This window comes from Rana temporaria, chromosome 4 (assembly GCF_905171775.1).
Source record: "Rana temporaria chromosome 4, aRanTem1.1, whole genome shotgun sequence".
NCBI lineage: Eukaryota > Metazoa > Chordata > Amphibia > Anura > Ranidae > Rana > Rana temporaria.
In genome coordinates this window covers 339,122,163-339,137,495 of record NC_053492.1, presented here as the reverse complement: position 1 = coordinate 339,137,495, position 15,333 = coordinate 339,122,163, and the positions used below count along the sequence as shown (strand labels likewise).

General features: G+C 42.4%; 1 protein-coding gene across 1 annotated transcript in view; it reads right to left on the bottom strand.

Moving 5' to 3' along the window:
- The window catches only part of EDARADD (EDAR associated death domain), a 152,713-nt gene extending 137,973 nt beyond the window's left edge, over positions 1-14,740 (bottom strand). Inside the window, 1 exon segment of the mRNA XM_040350759.1 lies at positions 14,634-14,740. Within this exon segment, the coding sequence (XP_040206693.1) occupies positions 14,634-14,661 (28 nt within the window). The 5' untranslated portion in view covers positions 14,662-14,740.
- Between the last annotated feature and the right edge of the window lie 593 nt (positions 14,741-15,333).

Below are 15,333 nucleotides of genomic sequence, written 5' to 3'. Positions count from 1 at the left end.
AAAACCCCCGGGGTTGTAAAACCCACCCCCTCATTCACCCAACACTAATCTTTAATCTCCTTCCGAGACACTTGAAGCAAAAACAAAATCTCCTCGTTTATAGGCCCAATGACCCCACTCAGACACAACCCACACTTTACGCCAGGAACACACACATCCTTTCTGACAGGACCATGGCTGCACCCAAACGTCCGAGCTGAACATTTCTTTGAAGAAGGCTGTCTTCTCTCCCAAACCGTATTAGCTGCGAAAATGACAAATGCCACATTTCCCTTTTGGACGTATGTACAGCTTAGACATTTCTTCAACAAACACCAACCCTGCTCTGACTGGTCCAGACGCATTACCCCATCTGATCTCCTATACTTACTCACTACTATTCTCAGGCCATAGTCCCAAGTCCAACTGGGCCAACTGGGCCAGCCACAAATGGGAACAAGAACTATCAATTGATCTCAGAGACCAGATGGGAAAACATTTACGCCTACATCCAGAAGGAACAATAAAGGTACACACACAAGAAAATGCTTTCAAAAATGCTTTCTGACAATGGTACAGAACCCCCCTCAGACTACACCACATTTACCCATCACTCTCCCAGCAATGCGGAGATGTGAAACAGAGACAGGTTCGCTCCTGCATATATGGTGGAATTGCCCCAAATTTCAACCTTTCTGGAAGAAGGTCCACTGTCTTATAAATCAAATAACTACCTTAACTCTTGACTAGACACCAGCGCAATTCTTACTCCACCACTCCACGGCCCCAAAAAGGGCTTACTTCCGCTCTTTAGCCATGCATATGGTGAATGCAGCGAAGATGTGCATCCCAATCAAATGGCGCTCCCCTGAACCACTATCTATAGCAGACTGGTTAAAACGAATGCAAAAAACAGCGGGGATGGAAGAGTTAATACATCAAGCAAAGGACACACCTGCTAAGTTTAAAAAAACATGGTCTTGCTGGCTGCATTTCATCACCACTGACATGTACAAACAGGCCCTGACCTGAAAGAATCACAAGTGCTGTGGCGGAGAAGTAGGGGGAAGAGGGAACTATTCCCCTTCCCCTACCGCCTCATCTTCTATCCCCCCCTTTTTTTTCCTTTTGAGTTCATTTCCCCATACAACACTCCACCACATAAGAACACCTAGAGACCCCCCAATTACCAACCCGTGATTTTCACTCCCCTTCCCCCCTTCTTCCTCTACCACATTTCCAACCACTGTGACCCAGACACCCGCACCGGAGTTAGGCTATTAGACTTAGTTTCACCATAGTTACACCCACCACCAACACCAGATGGCCAACAATACACAAACATATCGCTTTCGCAAATATGCTTTACTTTACTTGATGATAAATAAAACATGCTATGTTCTGCCATGTATAGTTTGTACACCACCATGCACAGTTGTAATGTAACATCTACTTGATTGCCATAGCGGCTGCGTCCGCATTCATGAGTTACTTGTATTATCTGTTGTCATTGTTCATACTCTTAATAAAAACTTTTATGCAAAAAAAAAAAATAGAAGAAATTGCTGCACTCCGTGATCGATCCAAATTCCTTTATTAGAACATCCCAAGTGTTGACAATGTTTACCAGCTCTCTGTTTTTGTCAACACCTAGGATGGTCTAATAAAGGAATTTTAATTGATCACGGAGTGCAGCCATTTCTTCTATTTATGATTACATGCGGAGGAAAGCTGGGGCGGGCACCCGTGAGATCATCAGGCTTCCTGTCTCACCTGGAGCAGCAAGTCTTCTTGTTTAGATATAAAAAGATATCCAAGAAATTGAGAATGCCAATCAGCAGTGTTCAAACTTTAATCAAGAAGTGGAAAATTAGGGGTTCTGTTGAAACCAAACCACGGTCAGGTAAAATTTCAGCCACAACTGCAAGGAAAATTGTTCAGGATGCAATGAAAAACCCCACAAATAACTTCAAATGAAATACAGGACTCACTGAAAACATGTGGTGTGGCTGTTTTAAGATGCACTTGAAGTAAGATATGCTGCATGGCCGAGTCGCCAGAAGAAAGCCAGTACTACGCAAATGCCACAAAGTATCCCGTTTACAATACACCAAACAGCACTAAGACAAGCCTCAAACCTTCTGACACAAAGTAATTTGGAGTGATGAGACCAATATTGAGCTTTTTGGCCACAACTATAAGGCTGTTCTGCCGCAGTTAAAAGCATGTTCTGTTATTTTGAAATTCAGAGAATCCTGGCACAGCGTTCACTTGCAGTTGTACATTGCGATTAGCTGCGTTTAACGTGCGGCTGCGTTTAGCAGCGTTTTGCCGCGTTTAGCTTTATTGGAACATTCTTGACATTTCTGTTCCACTGTTCCATTGCTTTCTGTGGTTTTTCTTTCCTTATTGCTGCTGCTTTCTGCAGGTGACATAGTACACTGCAGTTAGCTGCAGATAGCTGCAGATAGCTACATTAAATTGTTCCTGGACGCAGTCAAATCTATTTTTTCTATCCGCACCAAATCCCATGTAATGAAACCGTTGCTAAACGCAGTGTGTGAATGTAGACATAGGAAAGCATTGTCTGAGTTTAGCTGCGGTAGATAACTTGATTTATTCGCAGCTAAAAGCTGAATTCTATTCGCCCGTGTGAAAGGGACCTTAATGCTACATTTGGAGAGGAGTCATCAAGGCCTATGATGAACGGCATGGAGGTGGCTTGCTGATGTTTTGGGGATGTGTGAGCTACAAAGGCACAGGAATTTTGGTCAAAATTGTTGGCAAGATGAATGCAGTATTCTATCAAAAAATTGTGGAGTAACATTTGCATTTATCAGCCAGAAAGCTGTGCATGGGACGTACTTGGACATTCCAACCGGACAATAATCCAAAACACAAGGCCAAGTCGCCCTGTCATTGGCTATAGCAGAATAAAGTGAAAGTTCTGAAGTGGCCATCTCAGTCTCATGACCTAAATATCATTGAGCCACTCTGTGGAGATCTCAAAACGTGCAGTTCATGCAAGACAGCACAAGAATTTATAGGAACTGGAGGCTTTTTGCCTAGTGGATAAAGAGCCTCATCCACAAATACCACAAAAAAAGACTTCAAGCTGTCATTGATGGGGGCAATACACAGTATTAAGAACTGGGGTAAACTTTTGATCAGGATCATTTGGGTAGTTTCTGTTGTGATTATAATAGGGGGCAATACACAGTATTAAGAACTGGGGTAAAGTTTTGATCAGGATCATTTGGGTAGTTTCTGTTGTGATTATAATTTAAAAAGGGTAAACACAGTTGATTCATAATAAATGGCTTCAGCCAAACGGGAATCATGAGTGAAAGAAATATATATATACACATACATATATATATATATATATATATATATATATATGTATTAGAATGTTTTATCAGAAAAATTCTCAAATAATGTACAAATTGTGCTTGCGTGAACTAACCCTTTTGTTCAAAAGAAACTGTGGAAATCTGAAATTGTAAAGAAGGCTTCAGAGTTTAGTACTTTGTTATACCTCAAATTCCACCAAGAGAAATTAGATCATGGTTGATAAGGGGATGCTAGAAAGTCTTTATACTCTCCAGTACTTATTCTCATGAAAAGTATCCCAACCAAATCTAAACAAAGAGGGTTTGTGAACCTGAGATGAGCTGCCGGAATGTAGAACAAATGATTAAGGAAAACAACTGCATTCCTGCTACACACATTTCTCCCCCAGTCACAATTAACTCATCCTTTCCATAACAAATAGCAGTAACACAAAGACGATGTGTGTCACTCCTTCCAAGATTTCTTCAATACAATTTCTGTAGGATTACTATACATGGACATAGTAAGGGGCAGCACCTTATTCCTCATACTGTTTACTAATGCCACTTAAAGCAGGCCTAGCCATGCCCAAAATAATGCAAGTGGTTGGTAAAGCTGAACTCTAGGCAAACAGCTAAAAACACAGATGAAACACATATGTAGTAACTGTTTACCTTTCAATTTTTTTCTATTTCTGTTTAATACTTCCTGAGATTTACAAATCTGTACCACACATCTCAGGACAGGAGGCCGGGTTTTTCTCTGCTACAGTTAAAGCGGGAGTTCACCCGGAATTTTTTTTTTAACCTTAGATTGATGCTCATTTTGTCAAGGGGTATCGGGTAGTTTTTTTAAAATCGAAGCAATACTTACCGTTTTAGAGAGCGATCTTCTCCGCCGCTTCCGGGTATGGTCTTCGGGACTGGGTGTTCCTATTTGATTGACAGGCTTCCGACAGGCTTCCAACGGTCGCATACATCGCGTCACGAGTAGCCGATAGAAGCCGAACGTCAGTGTGGCTCTATATGGCGCCTGCACGCCGACGTTCGGCTACTTTCGGAAAATCGTGACGCGATGTATGCGACTGATGGAAGCCTGTCAATCAAATAGGAACGCCCGGTCCCGCAGAGAAGATCGCTCTCTAAAACGGTAAGTACTGCTTCGATTTTAAAAAAACGACCCGATTCCCCTTGACAAAATGAGCACCAATCTAAGGTTAAAAATTTACTTTTCGGGTGAACCTCCACTTTAAAGTATACATTCACCTTAAAAAATAATAATAAATGCACATTTTTTTGCAGGTACAAATATATGCATTTGCAATTTTTTTTTTTTAGGAGCCTGGAAAGCATTGCACTAGTGATCAGCAGATTGCTGGTGCCATGCAGTTCTCCTGCAGACTGTCAGTGTGAGCTGTCGGCACATACATATTACAGGCAAGCAATGCTACCCTGACGGGAAGATTCAATGAACTACCACAGTGCTCAACGGCATTGATAACTCTGTGAATGAATGACATGGCCCTGTGGGTAGAACCCCACATGGCTGCGCCCTTTTCAAAAAATTACAGCAGGTATGGTGAACTTCTCCCTGTACTGTTGTCACACAGAGGGCTCAGATCGCCAAGCCACTGCAGGAGCAGGAAAGTGTTACAAATTCCATCCTAAAAGCGAAGCTGAACTTATCCTTTAAAGCGGATGTGCCACTAAAAAACTATATTAAAAGCAAGCAGCTACAAATACTGCAGCTGCTGACTTTTAATATAAGGACACTTACCTGTCCTGGAGTCCAGCGGTGATCGCAGCAGATGACGAGCCGATCGCTCGTCACCCTGCTGCTCCCCCCTCCATCCACGGTGAGGGAACCAGGAAGTGAAGCGCTCCGGCTTCACTGCCCGGTTCCCTACGGCGCATGCGCGAGTCGCGCTGCGCCCGCCGATTGGCTCCCGCTGTGTGCTGGGAGCCGAGTGTTCCCAGCATACAACGGGGGACGGACGGGAAGCGGAGAAAAAACCCGTCCTTTGCCCGTATCGTAGGGCCGGAAGTGGGTGCAGATACCTGTCTGTAGACAGGTATCTGCACCCCCCTCCCCCCTGAAAGGTGTCAAATGTGACACCGGAGGGGGGGAGGGTGCCGATCAGCGGGACTCCACTTTAGAGTGGAGATCCGCTTTAAGTAACATTTTAGGTTCATATATATGGACTATTTACGCCCAGCATAAATGTCCCAGAGCTTTCCCGAGCCTGATGAGCCACCGGCACCGCATACAGCTTGCCCATTGAATAGCTGTATGCAGACATACTGTTGTATATGTTAATGCTTCTTTCCATCAGTGTTTACACACGCATGTGCGTCTGACATATTACCCCAAGCATGGAAGTTTCATGTTTGGAAAATGCTATTGCACAAAAATGCTATTGCACAGAAAAATCAGCATTTACAAGAGTATGATGGTGTACTTCCTTTCACTTGTATGTTAGGTTGTACAAGGCATGTGTGGCTCCCTGGCCATGGGAAAGCACAGGGAAATGTGTGCTATGTGCATAAAATGCCTACAAATAGCCATGTGCTTGAGCCCTTACAAGTCTTGTCCCTTACTCATTCTGTGACTGGACAGTGAAAATAGAAGCAGCAGACCAATGAGCTCATCTCGCTGTCTCCCTGCTCCCTCTTCCTGCATTGCACTTGTTAGCGCATGTGCAATGCAGACGCAGTACAACTGACTGACTCCTTGTGCTGCATTTCCCTCTCCCAGTCTAACCTCTGCAATATAGGGAAGGCAACGCACTTATGCCAAGTCACATTCAGGTACTTACACAGCTTGCAGAATACTTGCGTTCCAGACCTTCATTGTGCATAAATGTTGGGGGTAGCGTCGCTGGAAAGTTTGGCCCAGATTCACAAAAGAGATACAACGGCGTATCTCCTGATACGCCGTCGTATCTCTGTTTTAGGGTCTTCCTAACTATGCGACTGATTCATAGAATCAGTTACGCATAGTTAGCCCTAAGATCCGACAGGTGTAATTGAATTACACTGTCGGATCTTAGGATGCAATACCTCGGCCGCCGCTGGGGGGAGTTTGCGTCGTAAACCAGCGTCAGGTATGCAAATTAGTAGTTACGGCGATCCACGACGGTTTTTCCTGTTCGCTACGTCGCTGCTAGTCTAGTTTCCCGTCGCAAAGTTAGTCGTCGTTTTAGCTGCCCTAACTTTACACAGCCCACGTATGTGCTGTTTAAAGTATGGCCGTCGTTCCTGCGTCGAAATTTAAAACATTTTTGTTCTTGCGTAAGACGTCCGGGAATACGAAAGTACGCTACGCACGTCGGCGTTCGAAAAAATTACGTCACTTCGCGCAAAGCATGGCGGGAATTTCATTACGGAGCATGCGCAGTAGTTCCGGCGCGGGAGCGCGCCTAATTTAAATGCCACACGCCCCTTTGAATTACGTGGGCTTACGCCGGAGGCCGCCGGCGTAAGTTTTCATGCAAGTGCTTGGTGAATCAGGCACTTGCGATGAAAACTTGCGGCGGTGTAACGTATCTACGATACGTTACGCCGCCGCAGTTCTATGTGAATCTGGGCCTTTGTGCTTACTAAGTCAAGAATAAAGATGAGCTAAAGTTTGTTTCAAATAATAGCCCATTATAAGCTGACTCTGGATCGCAGGTAACAAAAGTAAACTTAAATAAAAAAATGTTCAAAAATCTCTCATCAAAATATATCAGTCAAGCGTCCATTAACCACTTGGGATCCGCGCAATGGACGAAAGATGCCCACAGCGCGGCTCTCAAGTGCCGAGTGGGCGTCTTTGGACGTCCTCTTGTTGACATTCCCCGTGCGCGCCGCTGGGGGCGTGCAGCAGGGAAACAGGTGCCCGCGATCGGCGGTGACAGCAGGGACGTGGAGCTCTGTGTGTAAACACAGAGCTCTACGTCCTGTCAGGGAGAGAGGAGACCGATCTGTGTACATAGGGACACAGCATCGGTCACCTCCCCCAGTCAGTCCCCTTCCCCCACACAGTTAGAACACACCCAGGATACACATTTAACCCCTTCCTCACCCCCTAGTGTTAACCCCTTCACTGCCAGTCACGTTTATACAGTAATTAGTGCATTTTTATAGCACTGATCGCTGTATAAATGTGAATGGTCCCAAAATTGTGTCAAAAGTGTCCAATACGTCCGCCGCAATATCGCAGGTCTGGCAAAAAAAAATCGCAAATCGCCGCCATTACTAGTAAAAAAAAAAAAAATCATAAATCTATCCCCTATTTTGTAGGCGCTATAACTTTTGCGCAAACCAATCAATATACGCTTATTGCGATTTTTTTTAACAAAAATATGTAGAATACTAGGGCTGTTACTGATCAAAATTTTTGTGTTCGATTAATCGATTTTTTTTTTAATCGATTAATCAACTAATTTAGATTAATTATAACGCACATACAGATCCAACTACTTTTAGCTGATCTCCTCCTTGCAGGCTGATTCCCAGTGCAGCTACCAACCACTGGAAAAATGGATAGCAGGATACAAAAAACACACAAAGGCAGCGCTCAATGGGAATAGCATTAAAACTTTTATAGTCTTCAAGTAGGTAACAAAAAAAAATATTGCACTGGAGATAAAATCGATGTAGCTACATAAACTGTAAAAATGGTGCGAGTAAGACCAAACGATAGCAAAAGCAGTCATAAAATTATGTAGCTAAGTATGATACTGGTATAAAAATGTGTACAACGATGCCACTGCTGAATCTAGATGAGGAGAAGTTAACATCAGTCCGTCGGCATGTAGATGTCCCATGAAGGGAACTATCACAACTCCCAGTGGATGGTTGTAGAATCCCAGGTTGATAGAGGGAAGTGATGGAGGGAAGTGTAACAGCCCTTGCGTGTGGCAGATAGTAAGGTCCCGCCGGCATGAAGGTATGAAGGCACAACAAAGGAGCCCTTCAGATGGATACGATAAGCCCCGCCGGTGTCCGTGACATCACCGGATCTCCGATGGAACTCCCTGAAGGCCCGGAAGCCGGCGGAGAGGTGGGTACCAATTAAAATAATTTTGATCGATCAAAAAAATTTTGATTGATCAAAAAAACTTAAAGATTAATCGATGAATTAATAGTTATTTTCCACAGCCCTAAAGAATACGTATCGGCCTAAACCGAGGGAATTTTTTTTTTTTTTAATTGGGATATTATTATAATAAAAAGTAAAAAATATTGTGGTTTTTTTTCAAAATTTTCTGTCTTTTTATGTTTATAGCGCATAAAATAAAAATCGCAGAGATGATCAAATACCACCAAAAGAAAGCTCTCTTTGTGGGAAAAAAATTATACAAATAAAATTTGGGTACAGTGTTTTATGACCGCGCAATTGTCATTCAAAATGCGTCAGCGCTGAAAGCTGAAAATTGGTCTGGGCACGAAAGGGGTTTAAGTGCCCAGTAATGAAGTGGTTAAAAGAGTAGTATGGGGGTATAAAAAAAAACAACCTTATACTCATCTAGTTGGATGCAGCATCGATCTGCAGGCTTAGCCCTGTGACCCATGAAAGTATGGCCATAAAAGCTTTGCCTATACTTCTCCTTTAATAAACATTGTCTCACATGTACTAAAATAGAGTATCTCACAAAAGTAAGTACACCCCTCACATTTTTGTAAATATTTTATTATATATATATAACTTTTCATGTGACAACACCAAAGAAATTACACTTTGCTACAATGTAAAGTAGTGAGGGTACAGCTTGTATAACAGTGTACATTTGCTGTCCCCTCAAAATAATTTAACACACAGCCGTTAATGTCTAAACCACTGGCAACAAAAGTGAGTTGCAGGCTTTCTTGTGCATCATCTTTAGAAGAGGCTTCATTCTGGGACGACAGCCATGCAGACCAATTTGATGCAGTGTGCAGTGTATGGTCTGAGCACTGACAGGCTGACCCCCCCACCCCTTCAACTTCTGCAGCAATGCTGGCAGCACTCATACATCGATTTCCCAAGGACAACCTCTGGATATGACGCTGCACTCAACTTCTTTGGTCCACCATGGCAAGGCCTGTTCTGAGTGGAACCTGTCATGTATGGTCTTGGCCACCGTGCTGCAGCTCAGTTTCAGGGTCTTGGCAATCTTGTTATAGCCTACAGGCCATCTTTATGTAGAGCAACTATTCTTTTTTTTCAGATCCTCAGAGAGTTCTTTGCCATGAGGTGCCACGTTGAACTTCCAGTGACCGCTATGAGTGTAATAACACCAAATTCAGCACACCTGCTTCCCATTCATAACACCGGGAAGGGAGAATGGCTAATTTGGACATTTTCACTTAGGGGTGTACTCACTTTTGTTGCCAGCGTCTTAGACATTAATGGTTGTGTGTTGAGTTATTTTGAAGGGACAGCAAATTTACACTGTTATACAAGCTGTACACTCACTACTTTACATTGTAGCAAAGTGTAATTTCTTCAGTGTTGTCTCATTAAAAGATATAATAAAACATTTAAAAAAATGTGAGGGGTGTACTCACTTTTGTGAGATACTGTATTTCAAATAGATCTATACTAGTGCAAGTACGTACTGTATTTGTTGATTTTTGAATACTTGACTCTTACTTGTAGAACTGTTACTTTGTAGTTGATACTATTTTGTTTTTACAGATTTTATAGAAAGACATGTATGTATGTGTAATACTTGTTTCTACAATTTTTTGTGAAATTAAGATTAGAATATTAGTATTAGGTTGGGTTTATAATAATAATTTTCTAACGTCCTGCAAGTGCACCGCCCCAGTGTGAAAGGCCCAGGCCTAAAGCTGTGTAAGGGGCCCCAAAATTTCTGATGACTGCCCTGCCGGCCAATCAGGAAGCGGGTTTCGACACTGGTCACCCGATTTACTGAAAGGACAGGCGATCCTATTGGACGCCTAGGAGGAGGAAGGAGGAGCCACATGGTGGAAGACCGCGATGCAGAGAGGACACAGGAGCCGCTGCACACTGCCCATAGGAGCCCATAGGAGCCTGTAACCCAGGCCGCTGCCCTGCCCCCTTAGGAGCTCACCTGACTGCAACTGATGGTGTAAGTGCTGGGGGATGTGGGAAGGTGCTGCCAACCGACCAATGGGGGGGTGGTTGTTTGCCGCCCCCCCAAAAATATGATGTTGTCATCCAGCATTAGCTAGCTTGCTGTACAACAAGTACAGTATAAAGGAACTACAAATATGTAGTGGCTCAAAACAGAATCTCAATATAAACAGTAGTTATATAGTGGGGATTACAGAATGGAGGAAAGGGAAAAGGACAGCCAGCCTAAGAGATAAAGAAGTGGTGGGGAAGAAGAAAAAGCCAGTGACAGTCTAGCCTAACCTACAAGTTGAACAGACTATAGTGTAAGTTACTTTTAAAGCTGAATGCCAATCAAAAATAAAAAGTTAAAAACCAATGCAGTCATGTTGTAGCACACCCTAATCACCCATGCTGTGTTTGTGTACTGTAGCCCCATGCCGGCTGTCTCCTGAGATCTGCCTGGGCTGCTGTGAAATGCTTGCATGAGCCAGATCTAAGCAATGTATACCCCGTGAGATAGTATTACATTGAGCAGATATTGGGCTTGTAAAATCCGTTCAGTGTGTGACACTGTCTTATAATGTATTTGTGTGCAGGGAGAGAGAGGAGGAGGAGAATTCAGAATTGATGTCTGAGGTGGGCGGGGCAGAGCAGCTATTGAACATCAGCCAATAGGATGGGGAATGGGTGGGCCGCTACGTGTATGTGGCTCCACCCCCTTTCTTAATCAGCCCAATAATTGGCTGGTGTTCGATAGCTGCTCGGCCCCCACAACCCCTGACATCAATGCTGAATTCTGACAGTTCCTCTCTCTCCCTGCACGCAGTTACATTACAAGACAGTGTCACACACTGAGCAGATCTTACAAGCCCCGATATCAACCCCTCTCCTATCAGTGCCGCGTGTCAGTGGCAGTCAGTGCCACCTGTCAGTGCCACTTGTCAGTACCAATCAGTGCCACCTGTCAGTGCCAATCAGTGCCATCTGTCAGTGCCAATCAGTGCTTCCAATCAGTGCCACCTGTCAGTGTCTATCAGTGTTGTCAGTGCCACGTGTCAGTGCCAGTCAGTAACAATCATTGCCACCTGTCAGTACCAGTCAGTGCCAATCAGTGTCAATCAGTGCCACCTCTCAGTGCCAATCAGTACCGCCTATTAATGCCAACCAATTGCACCTATCAGTGTCCATCAGTGCTTCCTATCAGTGCCAATCAGTGCTTCCAATCAGTGCCACCTGTCAGTGTCCATCAGTGCTGCCTATCAGTGCTTGTAGCAAAGTGTTATTTCTTCAGCGTTGTCACATGAAAATATTTACAAAAAATGTGAGTGGTGTACTCACTTTTGTCAGATACTGTATAATATATATATATATATATATATATATATATATATATATATATATATATATATTTATTTATTTTTTTACACACACACACACACACACAGTTGTGCTCATAAATTCTGCCAGGGTATGTAAACTTTTACATACCCTGGCAGAATTTATGATTTCTTGGCCGTTTTTCAGAGAATATGAAATTAAATATTTCAAAGCATTTTTTTCTCATGCATCAACTGAGAATTCTTAGTAGCTATTTTTTATTTTTATTTGACCCCACCAGGAACTAGCAGTATAAGTTCCCCTCTGTGCGCACACACACACACAGTATACATGGGCATCCGTTCCATAGGGCAAGGGAGGGCGCTTGCCCCCCCTAGAAACCAGTGCCATGATCCTCGGGGAGAAAAACAGCGGGCAGGAAGCAAGGCGGCGGCCTGCCGAATCCAATTAGAGCCGCTCTCTCTTCTAGCTCCAGCTGACAGAGAGGGGGAGGGGGGCGATCGGGGAAGATATACAGTACAGCCAGCCCGCGGCTCTCCTCTCCCTGTCACAGCGCAGCTGCTGAGTTCTCTGGTGAATGGAGCAGCGGCGCTGTGACCAACAAGACCACCAACCAGAGAGCCACACTTTACCGGCACCAACCAGAGAGCCACACTGTACCCGCACCAACCAGAGAGCCACGCTGTACCCGCACCAACCAGAGAGCCACGCTGTACCCGCACCAACCAGAGAGCCACATTGAACCCGCACCAACCAGAGAGGGAGTAATGCTGTACCCGCACCACCAGAGAGAGAGCCCAGCTGTACCCACACTACCAGAGAGGGAGCCCTGCTGTACCCGCATGACCAGAGAGGGAGAAAGACCGAGCTGCTGCCAGGGTACAGGCATGCTACACTACTGACTAGAGTCACCCCAGGCAACCCAGAGTGAGCGAACGTCCAGCCAGAGGGATCACTGTTGCAGTTTCACCAGGTCTGGTAAGAGGGCCTGTTGGCCATTATCTATTACTGTTCCTAGGGACTGAGCCATTAGGAAGTGTCTAACCTGATATCCTCCCATCTATGGTGGGGGAAATTATTGCAGAAAATGACACCAAATGCTGGGAGTTTTTAGTAAGGAAACTGACACCAGTGCTGAGGGTCATTATTATGTACACTGGTACAGATGCTGAAGTTTTTATTCTAGAAATCTGCACCAATGTGGGGGGTTATTGTTGTTGCTACTGACACCAATGCTGGCGATTTTTATTGCGGAAACTGACAGCAAAGCTAGAGATTGTTATTGCAGTAACTGGCACTGATCCAGGGGGTTGTTATTTGCTTGGGGGGCCTCCATGTTTTATGATATTGTTATTCAAAGTTGCTAGTTGCTTGATAGTTGCTTCAGGTTTCTCAAACCTTTGCATGCCTGCTCTTTATGTGATAATGACTAAGCCCCTCCCCTTCATGACATTGTCAAAAAGTGACCGAGCATGGATGACCTTAAAATCATGCCCCCCCGAAAAAAGTTCAGCGGACGCCCATGACAGTATATATATATATATATATATATATATATATATATATATAGAGTTTGAACACTGCTGGTTGGCATTCTCAATTCCTTGGTTATATTTTTATATCCCTTTCCTGTATTTGTACAGTTCAACTACCCTTTCCCACAGATCCTTTGACAATTATTTTGTTTTCCCCATGACTCAGAATCCAGAAACGTCAGTGCAGCACTGGATGAAAGATACAAGGGGCTGTCAGGAGTCCAGAGACTCATTGACTTTTTATACACACACACACACTAATTACAAGCAAACAGATCACAAGTGAGGATAGTTACCTTTAATAGCCATTCAAACTCCTTTGTGTCAACTTGTGTGCATGTTATCAGGCCAAAATCACCAGGGTATGTAAACTTTTGATTAGGACCATTTGTGTAGTTTCTGTTGCCATTATGATTTAAAAAGAGTAAACACAGTTGATTGATAATAAATGGCCATGAGTGAAAGAAAAGTTTGTGTTATCATTCTATGAGCACAACTATATATATATATATATATATATATATATATATATATATATATATATATATATATATATATATATACATACAGTATGTATATGCATACACTCCCCAAACTTATGGTTACCTTATAACCCAGCTGCCAATATCAATTAATGTATTTAATTTGAACATTTAAAATAATATGTTTTCAGTTCTGCAAGATATATGTACATCAAGAGATTAAAAAGAAGATAGTACATTTGTGTTGTCTATTTATTGGCAGTGATAAATGAATAGATAGATCTTAATCTAAAAAAGAAAACAAAAGTAAACATTTCATGAGCTGTAAATAACAACCTACTACCATTATGAACATTCTGCTTATTATTATTATTTTTCTATTGACAGTTGAGTTTTAAATATTCATCTCTATAAATTCTTGTTGCTGGTTTCCACAGCTAACATTGCAGTACAATCATTATTTTTCTGTACGTAAAATTACCACTTTTTTTATATTTGAAGAACACACACAGACACAATATATATATATATATATATATATATATATATATATATATATATATATATATATATATATATATATATATAAATGTATATATATACACACACACACACACACACACACACTATCTACACTTTTAAACTGATATTTTTGTGCTGTAGCTGATGTAAAATAGCTAGGCTGACTTCCACTGTAGGTATTGCAGGATACAATTGACTACAGTCAAAAATTCTAGCTGCGGAAATTATAGTACGGATAGCTTGAACAAAAAGACAAAAGACACATACATGTCTTTCACATTAAATAATCTGTTGTGAAAAGCAATTTTCAAACGAAAAATAGAAGCTAACATTTTAATGACCTGGTATAAAAGAAAACATTTTTAATTGGCCTTACTGTCAGAAAGAAGCTCCTCAGCAGCCATGTGTTTGTATTGTCCCAGGATCCCTTATGGTCTGTACCTAACAAGTTGAGTGATGAACATATCTTACTGTATTACTTCCTGTTTGTCCAATAAGCAGCTCACACTGTGTGAAGGAAAACCGATGATTCTAAAAGCAAATTAACACCACCTACTGGCTATGTGTAGTATGTCAGCATAACACCTCTATTTCACCTGTACACCATTTTTTTAAAAAAAGCACATACAAAATACAAAACCTCATAAGACAGCGGCACTTGTTCGAGTTTGAATTTGATCTTCAGGCATTTATCCCCATTTTTTAAAATAAATTACTGTAATTGAAGATATTCAATTACAAATATGTTGGTAAGTATATACATATATCCTCATATATTGATGGCAAAAAAAATAACACAAAAAGCAAAAGGTGGATTTTTAAAGGTATCAGTCCACAACATTAATATTTAAAAAAACAATCGTTTTTTGTTAATAACATAATTAAATAATGTTTAATACAAAAAGCTTGTATCATGATTTTCTATTTACAAAGTCTCAATGTTCGTTGTTATCCCTTACCCCCACCTGTCAGAGGCATGGCTAGAACCTTCAGGCCGGGTTCACACCTATGCAAATTGAGTGCGGCTTAAACCGCATTCAATTGCTCAGATGCAAATTCAGGTCCATTATCTTCTA